The sequence below is a fragment of the Dermochelys coriacea genome, chromosome 16 (genome assembly GCF_009764565.3).
Source record: "Dermochelys coriacea isolate rDerCor1 chromosome 16, rDerCor1.pri.v4, whole genome shotgun sequence".
Classification (NCBI taxonomy): Eukaryota; Metazoa; Chordata; order Testudines; family Dermochelyidae; genus Dermochelys; species Dermochelys coriacea.
The window spans coordinates 14,424,739-14,447,138 of record NC_050083.1 but is presented as its reverse complement, the minus strand read 5'-3'; the positions used below and the strand labels follow the sequence as shown (position 1 = coordinate 14,447,138).

The 22,400-nt window shown below is 49.5% G+C and overlaps 1 protein-coding gene across 4 annotated transcripts in view; it reads right to left on the bottom strand.

Annotated features, from left to right (window-relative positions):
• Positions 1–1,762: 1,762 nt before the first annotated feature.
• Positions 1,763–22,400, bottom strand: part of NCS1 (neuronal calcium sensor 1) — a 119,689-nt gene continuing 99,051 nt past the window's right edge. For all 4 annotated transcript variants that reach the window (XM_038374147.2, XM_038374146.2, XM_043498698.1 and 1 more), the window contains 6 exons: positions 17,493–17,631; positions 15,533–15,611; positions 14,504–14,592; positions 13,712–13,789; positions 12,532–12,651; positions 1,763–9,043 (listed from right to left, as the gene is read on the bottom strand). In XM_038374147.2, the coding sequence (XP_038230075.1) occupies positions 12,553–12,651; positions 13,712–13,789; positions 14,504–14,592; positions 15,533–15,611; positions 17,493–17,631 (484 nt within the window). In that variant the 3' untranslated portion in view covers positions 1,763–9,043; positions 12,532–12,552. The remainder of the gene's footprint in view (positions 9,044–12,531; positions 12,652–13,711; positions 13,790–14,503; positions 14,593–15,532; positions 15,612–17,492; positions 17,632–22,400) is intronic.

The window sequence follows — 22,400 nt, the reverse complement described above, 5'->3', positions numbered from 1 at the left end:
GACGTTTGATTTCCTTGGCACCAAGGAGCGAGGGAGAGAATAGACAATTCCTGCAGATCAGAGTGGGGGCAGACATTTGTGCAGTAAGGAAGCAGATGCGAATCAATCCTTCTTCACCCTCCTGGTCACTCTGCTTTTACCTGCTAATTGCGCCTCACCCAGATTTGACCTTTCCTAACTACTGGGAGTGGATGTGTCATTTTACACAAAGTAAAACTATTTCCCCATGCTTATTTTTTCCCCCTACTGTTCCTCACACGTTATTGTCAACTGCTGGAAATGGCCCACCTTGATTATCACTACAAAAGGTTTTGTTTTTGTTTTCTCTCCTGCTGGTAAAAGCTCACCTTACCTGATCACTCTGGTTACAGTGTGTATGGTAACACCCATTGTTTCATGTTCTCTGTGTGTATATAAATCTCCCCACTGTATTTTCCACTGAATGCATCTGATGCAGTGAGCTGTAGCTCATGAAAGCTTATGCTCAAATAAATGTATTCGTCTCTAAGGTGCCACAAGTCCTCCTGTTCTTTTTGCGGATACAGACTAACACGGCTGCTACTCTGAACCTTAACTAAACCGAGTGGTTCTCCCCTGTTTGCCTTCTGTGGGTCTCTTTAAGAGACAATTATCCTCCCACAACTCAGGCCTCAGTCCAGACTACCGCTGTCTGTTCTGCTTTGCAATCCACGTGTTGATTTACTCCTCATCCAGTGGCTGGCTAGCTGGTCCAGCCAGTCCCGGATGCTATCACAATGACCCATATGTATCTATGGTGGCACCAATAGAATTTGGGGATTCTGAATCTGTGTGTAGATGGCAGCTTTGAATGTCTCGTGGACTATTGGGAGTTGAAGGCTGCATCCCACACCATTGGAAAGGCAGTTTTCCCAGGGTCTAGGATCTAAGCTATCCCCGTGAGGTCACACTATTACTCTTCACCCAGGTGACATGCAGGGAAAAACACAGCTTGTGTCAGTGCTGATTTGCTCACAGACAGTCAAGGGTGAACTCAACATGCTGAATGCAACAGGCAACCAGCCAACTCTCCTTGCCCCGCTGTCACATTGAAACATTTCATCTGAATACGCCTGTTCCATGGAATGGGAGCTTTACTAGTTTTCTGCACTGGACCGAATTCTCCTCTGGTGTAAATGGATGCAATTCCACTGACGCCTATGCAGTTTCACCCATTTAAATCAGCAGAGTATTGGGCCCATTTCTTTGTCCTCTGCTTCTTCAACTGATTAACAAGCTGCAGGATGCCATGCCCTCGAGACCAGCACACGTGGAAGTCGATTTTACCTGTCAAAAAGGCAGGGCCAGACCCTGAGTAGCTGCACCATCCAATGAAGATCAATGCAAGTAAACTGAGCCCTTCTCAAAGCATGGCCCATGGGAGGTTTGTGGAATAGTAGCCCAGTGCTAAAACACATCTCAAAGGCAATCGAAAAATGAAATAACAAGTTTGGCTATAATCCCTCACAAGGGAATAGCTGTATATAGCTGCTTTTGCCTGTGATACCGATCATTATAATTAAATGACTAGTCAAGAGGAAAAAACCTTCACATCTCCCTCTCCTTCTGTCTTGTACAATGGAAACTTATTATTATAAGTCAGGGGACCCGCCAGTCTGACTTCCCCCCAAAAATCGCAAATCTTTTTTCTTCTTGAGGAAACAGCTAAGCCCAGACAAAATCCAGAGCTACAGCGAAAGGTGATATAAAACGGCAAGAGTTATCATACGAACAGAAAAATAAAACAAAAGAAAAGGAAAGTACAGATCCCACATTTTAATCTATGCAACACTGACAGTGACAGATAACATCTAGTGCCAGAAAGCAAGTTATCAGAGGCTGGCCATGCACCTTTGACTCTGTTACTGGTTGTTTTTTCAAATGTCACAGCTGCAACTCTTCTCTCTTTAGTCCAGGAACATCTCGGGAAATGTTGTGCAGAAAATATCACAAAAACAAACACATCAGTTGCCGTTGTTGTTTTTTAATAATGACCCAGATTTTTTTTTAAAAAGGTAATGACTTGGTGAAATAAACTGAATATTCCAAAACCAGGAGGAAGTGATTTCCCCATTACTCATGGTTCCTTTGTGTTTCATTTTCCAGAGACCGTGCAAAATCAATTCACTAATAATAAATAATAGTCACATAATACTTAGCACTCAGACAGCATTTTTATATGTAGATCTCAAAGCACTTTACAAGACTGGGTAGGTGTCAACCCCATTTTACAGATGGGAAAACTGAGGCACAGAGAGGTTAAGGCCAACGTTTTCTCAGGTGAGATGCCTTCTGTCTTATTTTCAGGGGTGCTGAGAAGCTGCAGTTCCCGTGGCTTTCTGCTGGAGGGGTGGATGCTCAGCACTTCTGAAAACAAGGCTGAAGGCATCTCAAAGTCAGGCTCCCAAAATCATTGGCCACGTTTGAAAAGTTTGGCTAAGTGACTTGCCCAAAGCCACTCAGTGAATCAAGCGTTGAGGCACGACTAGCACCCAGGTCTCACCAGTTCCAGTCCCGTACCCTCCCCATTGGAACATGCTGCCCCTCGGGGAGAAAATATGCCATTGCTGAGTTCTCAAACAGCCCTGCAGGTAACGTCTGGCTCCAGCAACAGGCTTGCCTGTCCACAAGGGAAAACTTACATGATCACAAAAAAAAAGATGAAACAGGCTCTTTATTAATCAACCAAAGCTTTTTATTCACTCAAAACCTGTTCTGCTTTTTAATTTGCAAATATTAAAAGAATAGAGGGGTATGACAGTGACTCCGGGCTAGGGGACTGCACTCTCCTGGAGGCGGCAGTTGGCGACCACCCAGAGGGTCAGCAAAAATTGCCAAGCAGAAATCATCTTTCACTGCCGGTGAGGCAGGGCTGTGGCAAAGACCTCAGGTACAGCTCTAGGGAAGGTGGGCTGGACTGGAACCAGCCATAGCTTGAGTGTCACTGTGCGGTACGTTTCTCTTCCGCGCTCCCTACCAGTTGAAGCCCTTGTTAGCTCAAACCCAACACTTCTTTCCCGCCCCATCTGGATCCGCTCGCCGTGACAAACACAGCTTTCTTTGCTACCCTTTCTAACGGGGCAGGGAGGCCAAAGGCTCCATTCCGCTTACTCCCTTAGCAGTGTGTGTCAGTGGGGCCCACCATCATCTTTTGGGCCTTTTAGTAGCTCACAGGAAGTAAGCTAGAGAGAGAGACCTGGCAATGGACAGAGCTTAGGGCTTCTCCGAGTAAGACACTGAATCCAGTAGCATCCCCCTTGTTGCGGATGCGATTGTTGAATAAAAGCAGTTTGCTGAAACATGAAATTCCTTGCTTACTTGAGAGTGCTAATCACCAGGGCTCTCTGCAGTTCCCAGACCAGGGTTGTTTGTTGCTGAGCTACAGACAGCTGCTGCTATTGAAAATCTGGCAAAGACAATCTATTTGTTAAACAACAAACAAATTGGTCCTGTGTGAGCTGGACCAATTATAGAGTGTCCCTTGAAGTACAGTGGCTCATTCATACAATGAACTGGAAGGTGAAAACCCTCTGCCAAACTTAAAAGCCTTTCCGACGAAAGTGCCAGAACAAATACATTCACACTTGTCTGGATATTGTTATAAACTTTGTGCGGTTAATTAGTTATCAGCAGGGGAAGTTACAGAAGTGTCACATTCACCTTAAACGCCAATCGGTATTAGAAAGTGACCAGCCTGGGGGGGAAGAAATGGTGAGCCAGGCGGCACCGCAGAGAGCTACCAAAAATGAGAGTATTCTGGCCACAAAGCAGCAGGGGAATTGAGTTTCCCTTGGAACGACCGGGACGGTATGCTCCATTCTTCATGCATCCATCTCTGTAACATATCAGATTGAAGGGAAAAGCAGGAGCCAGCCAACTCCCAGCTTCAAAGGGGGAGAGGCCTTGCTCTTGGGTGTAAAAACAACTTGTGTGCCCTTAAAGAGAACATGGTAAATGTTCAATTCCTTGTCTCGCTTTCTTTATTTCAGGCAAGGATTTCCAAAAGAGCCCACAGCACCCAGGAAAAGCTCAGGACCCTCTGACACCTTCAAATCATTTATCTCATCCCAATGGCTCAATAGAGATTCATATGATGGTCCTGCTCCCCTTGAAGTCAATGGCAAAAATCACACTGGGCCAGATCCTCAGCTGGTATAAACTGGTGTAGCTCCATCAAAATCAATGGAGCCACTGATTCTATACCAGCTGAAGATCTGGTCCATTGATTTTAGTGGGATCAGGATCAGGCCCTATGAGGTCAGAATTTGTCCTGCAATAAAACGCAGCAGTTGTTTGAGAGTAGCAGCTGTGTTAGTCTGTATTTGCAAAAAGAAAAGGAGTACTTGTGGCACCTTAGAGACTAACGAATTTATTTGAGCATAAGCTTTCGTGAGCTACAGCTCACTTCATCGGATGCAGTTGTTTGGTGAGTTTTCCTAAGGTTGATCAAGTCTCCTCAAGAAGTGCCACAGACAATGGTTCCCGCCTTACAAAACAATACTACAGTAGTCCATAGTCAAAGCCCCACGACAAAACCTCTCACCATACAGAGCTGCAGTGTCTTGATGCTATTTCTGTACAATACGTATCTTCTTATACAGGATCATTTCCTAGTGGAACCATGTTGATTTCAGAACATTCCACCGATGGGGCTTTCTGGATCAGGAGTCACTGAAGAGGCTGGATATTATTTTAAGCAATGACAGAAATGATTCAAGCCCCAATCCAGGGACTCATCTTTATTTAGGAATGAAAATTAAGCAGCTGCTTAAGTGATTTCCTGAATAAAGGTGGACCTAAGCATATGCTTCTCTGGCTTGAGGCCTCTACCTGGAGGAATCTGTTACAGTAGAGCCGATCCAGAATATCCAGCCTACCTGGCGAATAGAACATGAGGGGAAACTGACGTTCCTACCACATTTTCAAGTCAAGCTAAGCACTCCATGGGATTCGCAACCCATCAGTGGACGGTCTCTGGCCTCACTGCATGACTGGTGCCTTTGAGGGGAACCAAAACATGCAGTTTTGTGGTCCTCCCCCCAAATCTCTCTCTCTTGACCTGCTAATGCATGAGTCATCCCCAAGCCCTAAAGCTAGATTTGGAGCCAGATCTGTTGCGCGGCATACTGACCAAGGTCTTTACAAGTCTTCAGTTCTGTCTGGACATACGCAAGCCGGATGTGCACACAAATCAAGCCCCGGAAGCCCAGCTTAACAAGCAACGAAACAGATCATGCTACTTCCAACACTTTGTGCTTTTCTGATACCAGTGAGAGAAACGTGTGGAAGGGGATGGCCTTTAAGAACGGTATAGACGGGATGTCTGGGTGCTCTGTATGGTTGTTACAAATGGAAGGTAGTCATAGGACAAGACAAGAGCTCTTTACTAGTGCTGGGTCAGGGCGTGGGGAATAAATAGCTACCTTAGATGGCCACTCTGCACTAGGGCTGGGATTTAGGAGTTAGGTGCTATTGGGATTTGAGTGCCTACCTCCCTCATTTGAAAATTCCAGCCTTGGAGCCAAAATTGACATGTACAGTATACCTGGAGTTAATTCTCTGCCCCTGCCATATCTGCTGTTTGGTCCTTGATTTGCTGGTTGGACCCTGGGCTGGCTGAGGCTACTGCAGACAGCTTCGATGTGCTGATCATAGCCCATGCCTTAAGGCTTGGTGTTCTGTGGGCCAGGAGGCCTCCCACCCAATGCTGCCCACGCATCAGGGACCAGTCCTCAAGCTGCTGTCCATCAGAGTTGCTCCACGGAAGTCAAGGGAATGATTTATACCAGCTGCATTTGTGACCCAGTAGCTGAAAATATTGCTCTGGAAAGCGTGGGTGACCTCGCTGGGAAGGATGAAGGACATCATTATAACCACACAATGAGAAATAACTTCCAGCCCAACCCAAAGAAAAGGTACTGTGGTATTAAATGCAAAATGCAGGGCAGATGCAGTTGCTTACACTGATGAGCGTGGGGGTATAGCACTCCCCTCTCATTTCACGCCAAAAACAAACAAACAAAAAAAGAAATCAGGCTGCGCTCTAGAAAGTTACAATACCAGCTGACTCTTCTTTCTTCTGGAACAGGATTCGGAGAACTTCCAACGTAACTGCGCGGTGGTAAAGAGAGGATGCAGACTGTGGAGAAAAGCCTGCCTGGTTTCCAAAGCTTGTGATAGGCCAAAAACTCTTGTGCTTCCACGACCAGGGTATCGCCATAATCTGCAATAGCGATCTGAGATTGAGGGGCAGCTGCCATCCTAAAACATCTGTGCTCTGTGACACATGGAGGACTGAACATGGAACGCAAAGCACTGGAAGAAAGCCAGTGTTATATACACGCTAGTGCAAATGTGTCACGGCTGGACGGAATCAGACCTTACTCTCCTGTGTGTCCCCCTATTGCCCCTAGTGCAGCCTACGCAGAAGAGAAGCCCTAATGCTGGTGACAGCTAATGGACATTTCTTGTTTAGTTCCAGTGACTGAAGTTAGCTGTTTTTGGAGCCGGAGTTCACGTTTCAAATCTATGTAGCCCTGGTGTGTGGACAATCTCGAAGTCTGCCCAACTACGGAGACAGGAGACACCCCTCCTATGGATATCTGCCCCTTTGCAAAGAGGCACCCACATGCACCACCCTGCAGGCATTCAAGTGCCAAATTTGGGTCACCTGGGCTGTATATCATCTCTGGCAAAGCACAGCTGGCACTGGTTACACTGTAGGGATATGGTGGGAGAGGAAAGAAGGAAGGGGAAGCAGTGCTTGGCACAGTGACTGGGATTTATATACAGAAAAGGCGATTTTGGCTCTGAAAGATGGAGTCACTGCCCTTTTCACAGGTTTCCTGTGAGAGGTTTCAAGTACTGCCTGGGAGAACCCAAGAGAAGATTCTTCCTCCTGCCTCCCGATCCATTACTCTGCAGCTGTTCTTGTTACACAGTCGGAAGAATAACAATGCTTGGTGTTTGGATCCCAAGGTGATCAGAGCCTTAGAAATACTGCGGCTAGCTAGCACAACAGGGGAATGCACCAACCTCTGGGTGGATGACCAAAAACGCGGGTGGAAAGGCGAAGGCCTCCAAAGTTTATGGTGCACTTGACAATTGCTCTGTGTACAGGCACCACACAAACTTTCCTGGGGAAAGCTTCAGAAGGTTTTCCATTCCAGCCCAGCCATACAAAGGAACCATGGCTAGCACCTGCCCTAGTCTTGGGTGGGTTTGCTACTGTGCTTCTATTGTGCTATTCCATTTCACCCAAAGGTGGAGATAGACCAAGCAGAAATGAGGGAGGGGCAAGGCTGGATTTGTTTCGTTGATTGTTTTCCTGTTCATCAAAGCTCAGGTCCATCTTTGTGACCCAAACTGGGCACCGTAGGAATGGATGTGAGTGCCACAAGTACTCCTTTTCTTTTTGCGAATCCAGACTAACACGGCTGCTACTCTGAAAACTGAACAAGGCGTTTCTAGGTCTCTCTCAATGCATGTCCCAAAGAGCAAAACTCAAGAGCACTTTGAAATGAGAGCAAACGCGGCAAAACACTAAGAGGCTATAGCCAGTCTTCCTCCTCCTTCTCCAGGACACTAAGCAGCACTGTGTAGCTCTGGACAGCGTCAAGGCTTTGAGTTTTGCCTTAAACAGCTGCGAACTGTAGTTTGCTTAGACAACCCTCCTAAGCTCCACTGACCGGCTGGTTCTTTTCAAAAACATTACACTGTACAATCAACCAACCATCTATGTTCTCAGCCCACAGGCACTCCAGGCTCCCAACCTCCTGGAGGCTTAGCAAGGAGTTAATTCAGTTCCATTTTATTAACTCCCCATCTGCCCCGCAAGATAGATACACGACAGTCCCGGGATTTTCCAAAAAGGAGGGTCATTTTAAAGCTCAAACAATATTGGCCCCATTAATACTTTTCATGCAGAGAAATGTCTGGATACGGTATATTTCATCAATCTGCTTTACACAAAGGCAAGATGGCAAAATGAATGCGTAAGGGCAACAGAAATACAACTTGTTGAGAGGAGGACAGCATTCAGTCCCACCTTGGGATTTGTCAGGGGAACTAGCTGAGTTTCTGAAGAGAAGGAGGGAGCGCAGGGTACAGAGACCAGAGGCATGGGAATAAGGAGAAGGGGGTTAGATTATCCCCCGCAAAACATCAACCAGCTGACAAAGCACAGTATAGTGAGGGGGGGATATTTTTGGCTTAATTGCTATTGCAGGCTATCTCCCCCTGCCATAGTGTGTAAACCTTGCAACTTTTATCACCTAGGTGTTTCAACACACGAAAGACTAAACACAGCAGCAACAGTTACAACAAATAAATAAAGATATCGATAACATAGATAGGCATAGTAACAAAAGCCTCACTTTTTCCATCCAAAAAAAAAAAAGCACAATACTGTATCACAAAAAATATACATATCTCCCTAACAATGCGGGCTGGGCGGCTGTTGGAAACACAGGGGATGTGGAACTTTCATTTCCAGTTGCCTTGTATTGTCCATCCTCTCGTTCCCGTCCCCCCCCCGATAAAGCAGAAGCCGATTGCGATCAAGCACTCGGACGGCATGCAGCAGCCGCCCGCTCCAAGACCTCAGCAGTACCTTTTGGTTCCTTCTTCAAGCTGCGCTTTTCTATGAAAAGAATGTAAAATATTTGTCGGTATTTTTAGTCTGTTCAAAAAAAAAATCTACTAAGTAAAAGCGAGAGGCAGGAGGGGTCTCCACACAGCGATGCATGATCCCTTCCACCCCAGAAGCTGAAAGAATCACTGCTTTTTCTATTTTTTCCTTTCTTTTTTCTTCTTTTTTTCCCCTTTTGTTATTGTTGTTGTTGTTGAGAAAGCAGAAGTTGGCAAATGGACACGGTTAATTCAGAGTGCAGAGTGGGTGCGGGGGATGACCTCACACTTCAAGCGCCTCCCTTGTTCGTGTAACATAAAGGAAGGCTGGAGAGGGACAGGAAAGCTTCTTTACTGAGGTGGTCTGATGGCACAGAAAGAATCTTCCCCCAGGCAACTGAAAGAGAAGTTGGGGGGAGAGGGGGAGAAGAGGAGAAAGCAAGTCAACCTGTGTTTAAGTCAATGAAACTAGAGACAAGAAGAAATTTATTGGTAAGTCAGTGTTGCCAATTCATGTCATTTTATCGCAAGTCCTGCCATCTTTTTTTTTCTTCTTAAGGACCCAGCTCCTTGAGTCAGATGATTCTTGTGAGACTTTATGCTTTCACTGAAAATAGAATGGATGTTTCTCACCATCCTGGCTGTGGAGAAAAGTTTGGAAATATGACACTCCGCCCCACACATCCGAGGCGCCAACTCCAGAAACTTAGGTTTATTCTTTTTATAAATCTCTTGGTTTATTAGCCAATCTCATGATTTGTTAGGACCTCGCCAGTTTCTCAAAGTTTGCTGTTGGCAATGTTGAACTGGCTGGGTAAACAGGAAAAAATTTGCTGCCTCCTTCTGAAATTCCTTCCCTCCTCTCCCCATTTCTTGGGGCTGAAATTTTCAAAAATGGGAAACAGCATCCAAGTTATGAAATCTGAAGAACTCCAAGGGGGAGAAGGAGGAATGTCTGGGTGAAAATGTTCATGGTTCCCACATCCCCTTTTCTGTTGTAATTCAAAATTTTGGAGACATTTCTTAATGACGGTTTTTGGGGCAAGGACTGAATCTGTGCAGCACCTGTGTGCTCCCACAATACACAGATACAATTCAATAATAATCCATATGATTAATGCTGCAGAATATTGATGTGCAGGGGCTAGTCAGTATTATACCGTGCCAGTTGTGCTACTGATGCTTAATACACAAGCATTTCCCCAATCCCCAGACTTTGCAAACTGCCTCTGGGGCTCTTCCATCGCGGCTACCATATGAGTCACCCATGGACCCCGCTGGTTTAAAATCCTTTACAGCGAGGCGGGTTTTACTGTATCGTCCTCTACAACAGTCCTTGTAGATGCCTGAAAATCAGAAAGCGTGTTTGCGATTGTCCCCCAAGGTTGTATGAAGGAATCGATTCCCCCGTCGGGTGGTAGGAATTATAAAGCTCCCAAGAGGGGTGTTTGTAACCAACTAGATCCAAGTCTAACAACCGCTCATCCCCCAGTAACTCACTAAAGAGTTTGTCTTCTCCTCCCTCCCAGCCTCTGGCTTCTCCAGCTTAGTCTATTCTTTGCACCACTGCACACACAGCCCTGAAGAGCAGCTTTCGTTAGGCCAGGTGGCTGCTGCTGAACTCAGGGCCCCAATGTGCCCCCTATAGGAGCTCGTCCTGCATTCTCGACTAGCTCCCTTCTGACAATATGGCATTTTCCTTTGTGCATTCACCACTAGAGTTTGCTACATATCGCCTTAAAAATAGCCAAGCACATGTGGAAGGAGGCAGAGTTAGGGCTCAGGGGAGAACATAATGCACAGGGAATGCAGCATCTGCAGCGAATCAGTCTAATTAATCTAATTAGTGCCAGTCACCCCATTCCAATAATATGCCCCTGCTTGAAAAGGAGCAAGAAAGAGGGCATGTTATGTAGATATAGGCTGAATTCAGCATCATTTCTTGGAGACCCCTCCCCAAATCTGGGTGTAGGACTAGCTCTGGGTCTGAGACCTCTCCCCACCCACCCCAGATGTGGCAAAATAAGAACCAGCCTGGTAAAGTGGTACAAAAATAAAATGAACCCATCACAGGTTTTTCTCGGCCCTCACACTGCATCCGTGTGTGGCTTGAATTATAGAATTGTGAGGGTCATAGACGGAGGAGACCTTGAACCTCATATCTGCCCCATCCTCCTGGCAGTGCAGGACTGCTCCTTCCAGTGCATTCCCCAGGCTTTGCTCCAGCCTCGTTTCACAGTCCCACGTGATGTCTTGGGTTTTTCTAGGGCTATTAGCGTGGTCTCTAAGTGCTAAAATGCTCAAAACTGAGATGTGCTGGAGGAAGTTCCTCTGAGCCCCGGGCTGGAATCCCAGCACCATACTGACAGGGACAACGGGGTGATCTCCTTGGCTTTAGTCCAGCTCATTCCACCCTCTGGATGCTGCCACACTTTCCCTGACAGAGACGACTCATCCCTGAGGCTTCTCACATTGCTTGAGGAATAGCCCAGACTGCACTGTCCACTTCTTCCTCCACTTTCCCTTACCTCCTGGCTCCTGTGCCCTCCTCTTCTCCCTCCTCCCTGTTCTTCACCCTACTGCATTCTAATGTGGCTGCTTCCTCCTGCTGCTCCATGTTACCTGGGCCCAAACATAGCGGAGTACTTCTCCACACCACGCACAGTCAACCTGTGGAACTCATTGTCAGGGGATGTTGTGAAGCGCAAAAGTATAACTTGGTTCACAAAAGAATAAGTAAGTTCATGGAGGATAAATCCACCAATGGCTCTTAGCCAAGATGGGTAGGGACGCAACCCCATTCTCAGGGTGCCCCCAAACCTCCAGTTACCAGAGGCTAGGACTGGATGACAGGAGATGGATCACTTGAAGTTGCCCTATTCTATCCATTCCCGCTGAAGCATCTGGCACCGGTCACTGTCAGAATACAGGACACTGGCTAGATGGACCATTGGTCTGACCCAGTATGGCCATTCTTATGTTCTAGCATTGACAGCACAGAAGACACTGTCTGCCCACTCTCAGTTCCTGTGCCTGGCACCACAACAGACTCCAGCACCATGAGGAGCAATTGTCCTAGATGCTGGGATTGGATGACAGTCCAATCACTTAATGATTGCCCTGTTCTGTTCATTCCCTTGGAAGCATCTGGCATTAGCCACTGTCGAAAGACAGAATGCTGCGCTAGATGGACCATTGGTCTGACCCAATACGGCCGCTCTTATGTAGGGAAAGTCCTGCTCAGTCCCTGCAGCCCCTGATCAATTCCTGGCAAAATTATAAGCAACTGAAAATGGGCAATGTCAGGCAACCTTAAGGGATGGCACCTGTGCAGTCTAGTCACCAGGTAAGAGCTGTGAGAGGCTGGAGCATGCTCAGTAAAGATGGAATCTTTGGAGACTTTAGCTGCCAAACTCTAACAAGTCTCTACTGTGCATGTGGAAACAGAGATTTTTTTCAAAGGTTTATAATGTGACCATATTTGGGTGGATTTTAACAGGGGTGGCCAAGGCACATTCCTGAGGTAAAGGCCACCCACCTGCCAAATTTCAAGCTCTTTCTCCAAAGCATGGGGGTGCTAGGCCTTTTCAATTAAGCAGTTGCAAGACTATTTTTAATATGGGCAATATACCATAATTTTTTTCCTAGCATCGTTCTAGGAAATGGCTGAACTGTTTCAGCTGAAACCCCTTCCCCTTCCCCCACCCAAAAAAGTTCAGCCTGAGGCAAACACGCAGCACAGAAAATTTCAGCTCAAACAGTTCACGTTTGGCAAAATTATAAGCAATTGAAAATAGGAATCAGGCAACCTTAGGTCTAGGCAGCACCACCAGTTCTGCTTACAATAAACAGAGATCCCCAGTACTACCACCTTGCTCGGCTTACCTCATCTTGGGATCCTGGGGACTATACGAGTCCATCATAGAGGGACAGTGCCTGTACGATGGAGGGATCTGCTTTGGAGCCTTCCTGGAACTCCTGCAGTGTTAGCTTCCCGTCGGCATTCTGAAAGGCAATGGCTTTGAGAGCTGGCGATGGCCAATATGTTGCAACTAATTGTTCTATTGAAATGCCCTGGACCCAGAGGAATAATCTGTGCTTGGTATTAAAGAGAGACAGCTTTGAGGCAAACATCCCTTGCCCCAAACTCCATGGAAATTCAGATTTGGACCTGGCCCCCCTTGACTCTGTCCCATCTCTGATATCTACCCCAATTCTCTACTGCCTCACGTGCACGTTGAGGAGTGGATTTGAAGGGCACCATGTTCCTCTGGAGCCGCCCCACTGGCCTTTGCAGCCCTAACTGGGCCAGGTGGGCAAGAGTAGGCCTGGAGAGTTGGCCACGCTGGCTGGGGTGGGGTTATGGCTAAGGGGATAGATTCACTGGTCCACTTGGCAGCCTCCTCTGGCTCTGCAGTAGAAACAAAGGCTGCCCTTCCCCCAGGGCAGGCAGTGATGGAAACACACCTGGGCAAATCCCACTTCACCCCTGGGCGTGACACCTCTCTAGTCCAGCAGGGCTGAGTCCAGCCCAAAGTGCCAGCCTGCCAGAGACGCTGATTCAGCCAAGCGCTCAAGCCCAGGCTTTGCTCAAAGTCTCCACTGGGGTTTAAGCACTCTGCTGATTCAGCCCTGCATTGGAATATGATCACCCATCACATCCACACCTGATCAGGCCAGCCTGGGGTCAAGAATCCATGCTCACAGGCAAGGGGGAAGCTGGAAGCAGGGAGGAACTGTAAGGCAAACCTCCCTTCCATTGGGACCAATCTAGATCAGGGACTAATGGTTCACTGACAAATGTGGCACCATGTCACACCCAATGACGAGAGGCCCTGAGTAGCTGGGGCTCCCACCAGCCCATGCAGAAGCTTTGAGCAGGCTGCATAGGTGAGATTTTGTGTCCACAGTGAGAGGAGACGACTACAAGTCGGTGGTTTTCATGGTACATAGTACCTGTGGGGGGAGCGGGACCCACTCTGGGAGATGGAGGAGCGGGGCTTGTGACAGCCGCCACCCCCTAGAGGTGAGGAGAAAACACACAAGAGTCACCATCGAGTCTCACCTTGTCCATCATAGCGAAAATCCGATCCACTCTCTTCTCAGGTGTGTTTTCCTCTTCTGGAAGCTCTACCGTGTTTCCCTGTAGGGACAGGAGAGAGCATAACTTACACACATTTACTGTTTGTGGCTGGGCTGCATCCTCAGTGCTAGGGGGTCTCTGGGTCTCACTCTCTCTCTGTGCATTAGGGGAAGAATGCCCCAGTCTAGAGCTGAGCCTCTTCAGGACAGTTCTGGGCGGCTCCGTCTGCTCTGCGGAAAGCCTGCTCTCTCCACCGCAGCCACCTTTCAGCCGACCTCATGTGCATCCATCACAAGAGACTCCTAGCGAAGGGCCAGATCTGATCCCTGCCCCACTTGGAGCAAATGATTCCAGCACTGGGACCTGGGGTGGGAAAAAGGGTGGGAACACAGCAGGGTGGGAACACAAGCCTCCCGCAGCCAGCTGTGCAGCCAAGTGATGCTGATGGGGGTCACATGCTCACGGCAGGAGCCTCAGGTCAGAAGCCACCTCTGCAGCACCCTGCTCTCTAGGGGGACGAGTTAACCAGCAGGCTGCCCTGCTCTTCCCCACCTCAACCCCCTCCACCATATCCACAAAAGCAGAGGGGGTGACCTGCCGGAGGGGCTGCCCACATCCTGCCCCACTCTGCCCATTGGAGACATGCTAATTTGACTCCCGGACGGGCCTGCTGCACTCAGGGGAATGCATCAGAATCTGCCGCTTGGATCTGAATGCGAGTGGGACCGCAGCGCACTCCACCCCAGCGTCCTCTACCCTCCCCTCGACACTCACCACCATCTGATAAATAGCATCTACAATGTCCAGCATCTCGTTCCTCGTGATGTACCCGTCGTTGTCCAAGTCGTACAGTTTAAACGCCCCTGAAACCAAGAGTGACGCTGAATAGCTGAGGAAGTGCCGGGCGCCAGAGGGCAGGCAGCACCCAGTGTGAACGTAGCTTGGGCTGGCAGTGAGAGTCTGTCAGCCTTTAGTGGGCTGTCTGTGCCAGGAACAAGCCATCTCCTGGGGGCCACTTCCCAGGGCACAGACATCACTGGCTCCCTGGCCAGTCTCAGCTAAGAGGCCCAGATGAGCCCAGGTGAGGTCTCTCAAGTTGGGGACAGAGGGGTAGCGACGGGGAGCCCTGCCTTGCTACCCTGCACAGAACCTGTGCTGTGGATAAAGAGAGGCTCTGTTCAGCAGGGCTGTCAGTCCGCCAGGTTTCCTAAGTACCTTAACGCACGCACAGTAAGTTAACACCCAACTCTCTCCTCTGGGACCCTCCCTTCCTGCACCCCAGCGAGCGTCTCCCCATTTCAGTTCAGGCTGTGCGATGTGAACGCCTGCCCTGAGATCCTAAGACAGAGCCCTGGCGCAACAAGGCTCTACCCTGCAACTGGGCGCGAGCTTCCACTCCAGAGCCCAGAGATCTGTGTCAGGGGAGCTCACCCTCGCACATGAAAATGAGCTGTGTGGGCGTTGCTTTGATGTTCCACCTCGGACGCCACAGAATGGTGCCGGGGCTCGAGATCCCCAACTCCAGCCCGAGCCCCAGTGTTCAAGCAATGCCCACGACGCTATTCTTAGCAGGCGAGTGTGAGCCCCACTAGCCCCAGTCTGTGGGCCCTGGCTGGGAGCCTCGCTCCCGGATGCAGGTTAGACATACCCAGTGAGACCCCTCTCTAGTGCTCTTCCCTGCTTGGGCAGATGCTCACTGCATGGCTGCCTCTTGCTATTCTGGACCCGTTCTGGGCTGAAGAGCAGAAGTGCGGGGACAGAGAGAGACGCTGTTCCTTGCTTCAAACAGAGCTGGGTACTTACACCTCAGTTTCTCATCCAGGGTCCCTCGCGATGTGACTGACAGCGCCTGGATGAACTCCGAAAACTCGATCCTCCCATCCTGAGAAGGGAAAGAGAGCTCTAGAGTGACACATACGTCAAAAGCACAGGGCCAAGGTTTGTATTGTTACACTTGTGTGCCCGCACCTATGAATCATGCATGCAAACACATGTGGAGTCCCAAACAGGCCTGTTCCATACAGACGCCGCGCTGCTGATTCACTGTGGTGACGTAAGCAGGGTTAATTGCATTCCCGCTCGTGGGGCTCCATCACTAGATCTTGTTCAGGTGACCCTGACCATAGCTATGGTCCAGTAGAGTAACAGTTCAAGTTACTCTTGGTGCTTTGGGACTAATCAGCTGGTAAGAGAGAGGGCAGGATGCTGGGCACCAGAATCCACTGGCAGGCATCTGATTCTGTGGAAGGGGAGCAGCTCCCTGGTATCCCGATTGGTGGAGCAATTCCATTTCTCTGAGCAGAGTTTCACTGGTTCCTTTTCTGCTGTGAGTTCCAATCCCAGGGCCAAATCCAGAAGAGACATGGTGCAAGTTACGTTGCCATCAGTGGGCATGTAACAGAGTCTCAACGGCTATTACCTTGTGCCATTCTGATCTGATAGCACTTTACCCTTGCTTTGAGCATCTGTAAAGGAAGACACGGTGCACAAGGCAGTGGGGAACAGGTCCAGGCAGTCTACATTTGGTGTAACTTAGGGAATGTTTCCACTGTGCACCAAGGCCAGGCTTTGACTCAGGTTTGAGCCCAAGCCCCACTTCTGTCCACACACAAATCAGTCTGACTCGGCAAGTGCCCAGGACCCTGCTGGGGGGGCAGGGGGAGGTCAGAGCCTGTGTCCTGCTGTGACTCACGTCCAAGCCCTGTCCTTTTGCAGTGTGGACGGAGCTCAAGCCGCAGACCCAGTGAGAAGGTTGGCATAGTGCCATGTGGACCCGGGGCTGACAATCGTAAACCCAGGCTTACAATGTAGTGGGACACGCAAGTGTGGGCAGGGAAACACTGAGTCCACAAGCCCAGCTCCCGCTGACCTGGGCTCAGTGTGCAGTGGAGACATCCCCTTCGTGACCAGAGGAGAGGGATGTCGGGCGGGGGGAAAATGTACAGAGTGAGCGTCCTCTCCCCCCCACAACAACTTTAACAAGTCCTGGCAGAACACACTGCAGCGGAGGGATGGGGCGGTGAGGTGCCTTGGGCCTAGGACAGGGTCTCCCTCTCTCTCCCGCGAAATTGCCTGCAGAAGGAAAACAAAGAGGGGAATTACTGGACGGGAGCAAGAACTCTTCTGCATGCAAAATGGCAGGAGGGCTCCTGGCAAAGGCTGCTGCTGACTGGCCACCGCAGAGCAGGGCTCCAGGGTTGTCTCCTCAGCAACTCCGCCTGCACAAAGAGAACCGCTGGTGGCCAGGCAACTGCGGGTCTGACACAATCCAGGAGCTGCCCTTGGAACAGGGAAGAGGGTCGTAGCCACCAGGACAGAGGCGAGATAGAAAGGAGGAGGGAATTACAAACATTTCTCTCCGCTGCAGCTTGTCTGTAAAAAGCCTGATCTGGCCGGTAGGGTCAGAGCTGCAGCTCTGGGTAATTCTGGCGGCTTTAGCGGGTAAGGGACGGCCTGCTGGATGGGTCTCTGTTAGCAGCACCAAATGTCTCCTTTTCCCTCTTCTGCACTTTGTGGACTATCCGCTGCCCCCTTGAGAATCACAGAGTAGAACAAGCGTGGGGACTTGCTGCTAAAGCTTCTCCGCTTGAAATTTCCTACCCCGGGAAGCGACCGCTTAGACTTTTGCACTCAAGAACTGACCAGTGAGCAGCTGTCACTGTATAGGACGTTTCATGGCACCCTAAACCACACAACTCCCGGTGGGTGAGAGGGGTGCACACGGAGGGCCGGGGGGCTCAGCTCCTGTCAGTCACCCACTTACTTTGTTTTCATCAAAGACATTAAAAACGAAGGTTGCAAATTTCGTTGGGTCGCCGAAGGGAAAGAACTGCTTATAGATCTTCTGAAAGCCAGCTGCGTCCAGCTGTCCGCTGGGGCAGTCCTTGATGAAGCCCTTGTACCTAAGAAAGAAAGAAAGAAAGAAAGAAAGAAAGAAAGAAAGAAAGAAAGAAAGAAAGGTTAGTAACTGGTATATTGGGCACATCACACCCACCTTCCCCTCCACTGACCCAGCTAAGGCCATTTCTGCTGTGCTAGTGCTTATCTTTACAGCCCCATTCCTTTACCCCAGGGCTGAGCTTTCTCTGCCATTACAAACAGCCCCTCCAGAAAGTGAGAGATTCCTGAAGGCCAGTGTCCTCCCCCCTCTTTTAAAACGGTGTGTGTGTTTCCTGAGCAGCTCCGTAGCCTGCTCAGTTCAGTGGCAAGACAACTGGTGTTTTGTAGGAGGCGCCCATCTGGTATCAGCAGTTGGCGCAGAGACGCGGTGCTGCGTTCAGATCTCAGCCACGCGCCCCTTGGAGGCTGGCGCCAGGCTGAATCTTGACTCTCCACAGCACTGACCAACTCAGCAAGCAGCCAGAAGAACCAAAGAGAGGCAGGGAGTAGCTGGCAATCTCTTGAGGTTTCCAATTCTCCCCCCGTGAGGATTTCCAGCTGGCGGGCTTGTCCCGGCAGAAACCTCACTTGCCATTCCCTCTCTGCGCATGCAGTCACCAGGGGGGCACTTGGCACACAGCACAATACAGTGGATACAAAGGAGAGCTGTTCCTAATTGGCCAATCCCCTTCCTCGATGCTACAATCCTACCACACTGGCAATGTATTTCACACTTTACTAGTCTCCTGCTCCATCTCTGCATGCTACGGAGTGTCACAAGCCCACCTCCAGTCCAGACATGTGTGTCTAAAGGAGGGAGTCTAGCCTAGTGGCCAGGGCGTGGGAGTCAGGAGGCCTGGATTCTATTCCTGGCCCTACTAGCAACTCACGTGCCTGCTCTGTGCCTCAGTTTCCCCACCTGTAATCTATGGATCAATGAGCTCTACAGCTAGAAAGTGCTATACAAAAGCTAGGTATTAATTCTTATCATAAGCAGTTCTAGCCCAGCGACCAGATCTTCTGCTTGACGAAGGAGTATTTGTATTAGTGTTTAGTGCTGGGGTTGCAGCCCACCGATCTAGTGATCTGAATGTAGGGCTGGGGACCGGCAATGCCGGAGTGCTAATCCTTGCTTTGATACTGACGGGTTACAGCCATGTTTTCCTGGAGCACAGCAGGGTTTGCGAAGCTAAGTTAACATCTGTAAAGTGCTTTGCAAGATGAAAAGTGCTGAAAGCATTAGTCCAGAGATCTCACAGAGCAGAATACGTGCATTACGGTAACACTGTAAGTAATTAAAGCTACATGTACACAGCCCTGGCATTGGGGTACATTATGTAATTATCTATCTGCTCAGATTAGGCTCTGAAATGCTAGCGGCCGGTATCCGCTGCTGCTCTATATATTCATTTAATGGCAGTTACCAGGAAAGTCTCAAGGCAACAGTCTAAGAGCTGGTCTACACAAGAAAGGAATTTCAGAGTAGCAGCCGTGTTAGTCGGTATCCACAAAAAAGAACAGGAGTAAGGTGCCACAAGTACAAGAAAGGAGGTTGCCCCAGCTGTGTTGTTCAGGGGTATGAAAAATTCACACTCCTGAGAGATGTAGTTTAACCAACCTAAGCCCCAGTGTAGTCACCCCTGGGGTGACAGAACAATTCTTCTAGCACTGAAATAAGTGTCTACACTGCAGGGCTACATCGGTGCAGTACAGTCGTGCTGCTGCAGCGCTTCTAATGCAGTCACAGCCTAACACAACAGCACCAAAGTTACCTTAAGTCTCTGTACCCGCACCAGAATATAAACAGGCCAAAGACTTCCTCAGGTCTCCACACAGAACTCCCACTGACATTAACAGGAGCGCTGCGAGTGAAATGAAAAGGCCAGGTGTCTTCAGAACGGCTGCTCCAGGCCATTTTGGTTGAGATTCCTTAGTGTATATATAAAGTAATCATAGTGATTAACGTTTGATAAATAGTGCTTTCCATCCATGCCTCTCAAGGCACTCTACAGAGGAGGTCAGGATCATTATCCCCTTTTAAAGATGGGAAACCGAGGTATATTTTCAAGATAGGGAAGCCAAGGCAAATTTTCAAGATGGGGAAACTGAGGCACATTTTCACGATGGGGAAACTGAGGCACAGAGCATCACAGCAAGTCCTTGACAGCGTTTAAGACCAGACCCTGGGTCTGCTGACTCACACCACTAAGCCCCAGCTACTTGACCACTCTGCTCTCCCGACAAGGATGAAAGACTTCATCCTCCTAAGAAGACATCATATTGACTAACACTTTCGTGTTATAACAGGAGGTGAAACGTTCTGATTCCCTGCAATAACAAAGGGTGCTTGTGGGCTGAGGTCGATGACTGAAAGGGCTCCCCAAAACGTGCCCTCCCCTATGGTCCTTGCAACAACTTCAGCAGAGCGACGCAGCTCAGTTCTCTTTCTACTGAGCTCCAGCAAGCGCAGGGCCTCGAGTCAGGAGATCTGGTGTCTATTCTGGGCTCTGCCATTGCCTTGCTGTGACACCTCGGGCAAGTCCCGTCAATGCTCTGTGCCTCAGGTTTCCCATCTGTAAAAGGGGGAGAATATCTCCTATGCAGGAACGGCGTGAGGCTTTAACGAATGCCTGGCAAGTGAGTTAAACCTTTCAACTGGGAGGTGCTATGGCAGAGCTGAGCAGCAGTACTGTTAATGCAGCTGGTTTGACAGAACATCTTCCTTCCCCTCCTACAGATCCATCCACAACTGGACAAATATAGGTGACAAATATCAGTCCAGTGACTGATGGTATTTGCAGTCCCTTTCATTTGCTTTCTGCAAAGAGCCATGCAAGGAAAAATGTGTTTGCAAGAATGCCCATGGAAAGGGAAAACCTCCTGGATAGCTGTGCAAATGTGCAAATGCTGGTGCAATAGCGGCAGAGGGGCTGGCATGGCCTTGGGTTTGGGTGCCAACCAATGTGGGAACAGAACTGACGTTTGACCAGCTGAACTAGGGACAGCAAATACCTGAATGGTTCAGGGGCAATCTCCAAGCTGGAATCCGTTCATGGGAAAAGCTGAGATCAAAGTGTGCTTGTGGGTAATTTGTGATGGGGAAATGGGTCCAAGTCCACCCCATCAATCATCTCCTGGGAATACTTTGCTCAGCTCCAATCCCAGTGAACCAGGGTGGTTGTGTATCCCCACTGAGCGCCCCCTCTTTCTCCCCTCCCACTGAGCTGAAGGCAGAGTGCAGAAGTCCCTCCCGCATTTCTATGTATGCAGCTGAGCTCCTATGGAAAAAAATCTGTGCTTCTCTACCATGAAACATGTTATTTTCCCAGCTACGCCCCTTCGGAGCAACAAAGCACAATGAAGAATACTGCCATCTTACCAAGGTGATCTGGGATGCCCAGCAGGCTGGCTCCAGAATGAGCAAGGCATTATTCTCAGCGGCGGTGTTAATGGAACTGAAACTACTGCCTGTGGCCGATGGCACTCGCTGATGGGTCCTGGCAGGATGTTTAGCGAGCTGCACACACACTAGCGCGCTGGGCTGGATTGTGTTGTTAGCAGACAGACCGTAGGAAGGGGCGGTGCATAGGCGAGGAACACCAGGAGGCGCTGTGCCTCTGAGAGGCCATAGTCTTCCCAGGGCTCCCTGCTCCAAAAATAATTTGCACCATCTTTTTATGGAGTGGGGTGTGTTCCACTACTGCGTGGTGCAGGGGGAGAGAGGAGCCATGAGTCTTCCTGCTGCCTGCTCCCTCTCCATTCTGGGTTGTTCCTGGGTGGTGGCAGTGAGGAGAGCCTCGCCCCCATGCTCCCAGGGTGGGGCTGTGCTTTGACACGGGCTGTGCAAGAGGGTGGAAAGGGCAATAATTACTGCCTTGCACATCTGCCTTACACTCGGGCATGATCCAGACCCTGTGCTTAGACTGTGAGCTCCTCGGGGCAGAGGCTGTCTCTCACTGTACGTATGTACAGCACCTACCACAATGGGGCCCTGATCTCGGCTGAGGCCTCTCGGTGTGACCAAAATTCAAACTAATAACAACAATAAGGTTAAGGATAGGTTACGGAGCACAGTTACAATCTCTGCCCATCGGGAATTGAACGTAGCTAAGGTTATAAGAGAGACATTAAAGGGCCCACCCTGGATACCCTCGTGTCCAAGAGATAACAGTAACCATCAAACTAGCAGATCAGGAATAGGAAACACCCCAGACACGCCACAGCTCCGTTAACTTGTGCATTTCCCAGTCCTCTGGGCAGCCTTGATGCAGCTTTAACAGTGTCCCTAGAACGCGCACTGGCCATTCTGCCAGGACTACGCAGGTTGAGAACAGCAGCCCCTGTCCTGGGTCAAGCCAAGGAGGGGGAAAGTGCCCTGAAAGGCAGGGAATGGCTTGCATTAGGCTATCTTCCACTGGTGCAGCTCAAGCAGCGGGAGCGCTCGCGTAGACAGAGCTCAGGTCATTTTACCACCTAGGACAATGGTAACACCTAGCATCCCCACAGGTGTCATCTAGGCACCCAGGTCACAGACAGATATCTGGTGCAACTCCATCAAAGTCAATGGGGTTAATGCTGAATGTACATCAGTGTGACTGGGAGCAGAAACTGTCCCTGGGTCCATGTATTACATATGCTTGGATACTGGGTGTGAACACCAGGCAAAGTGTCCAGAGCCCAACTCTTAGCTGTGTTCCCCCGTGTACGTATAGCCCCCTTCATGTGGATGGGTTCCCCGGGATCCCCATGCACTTGTACATCATATGAGGGTGCCCCTGGGAAGCAGAACTTT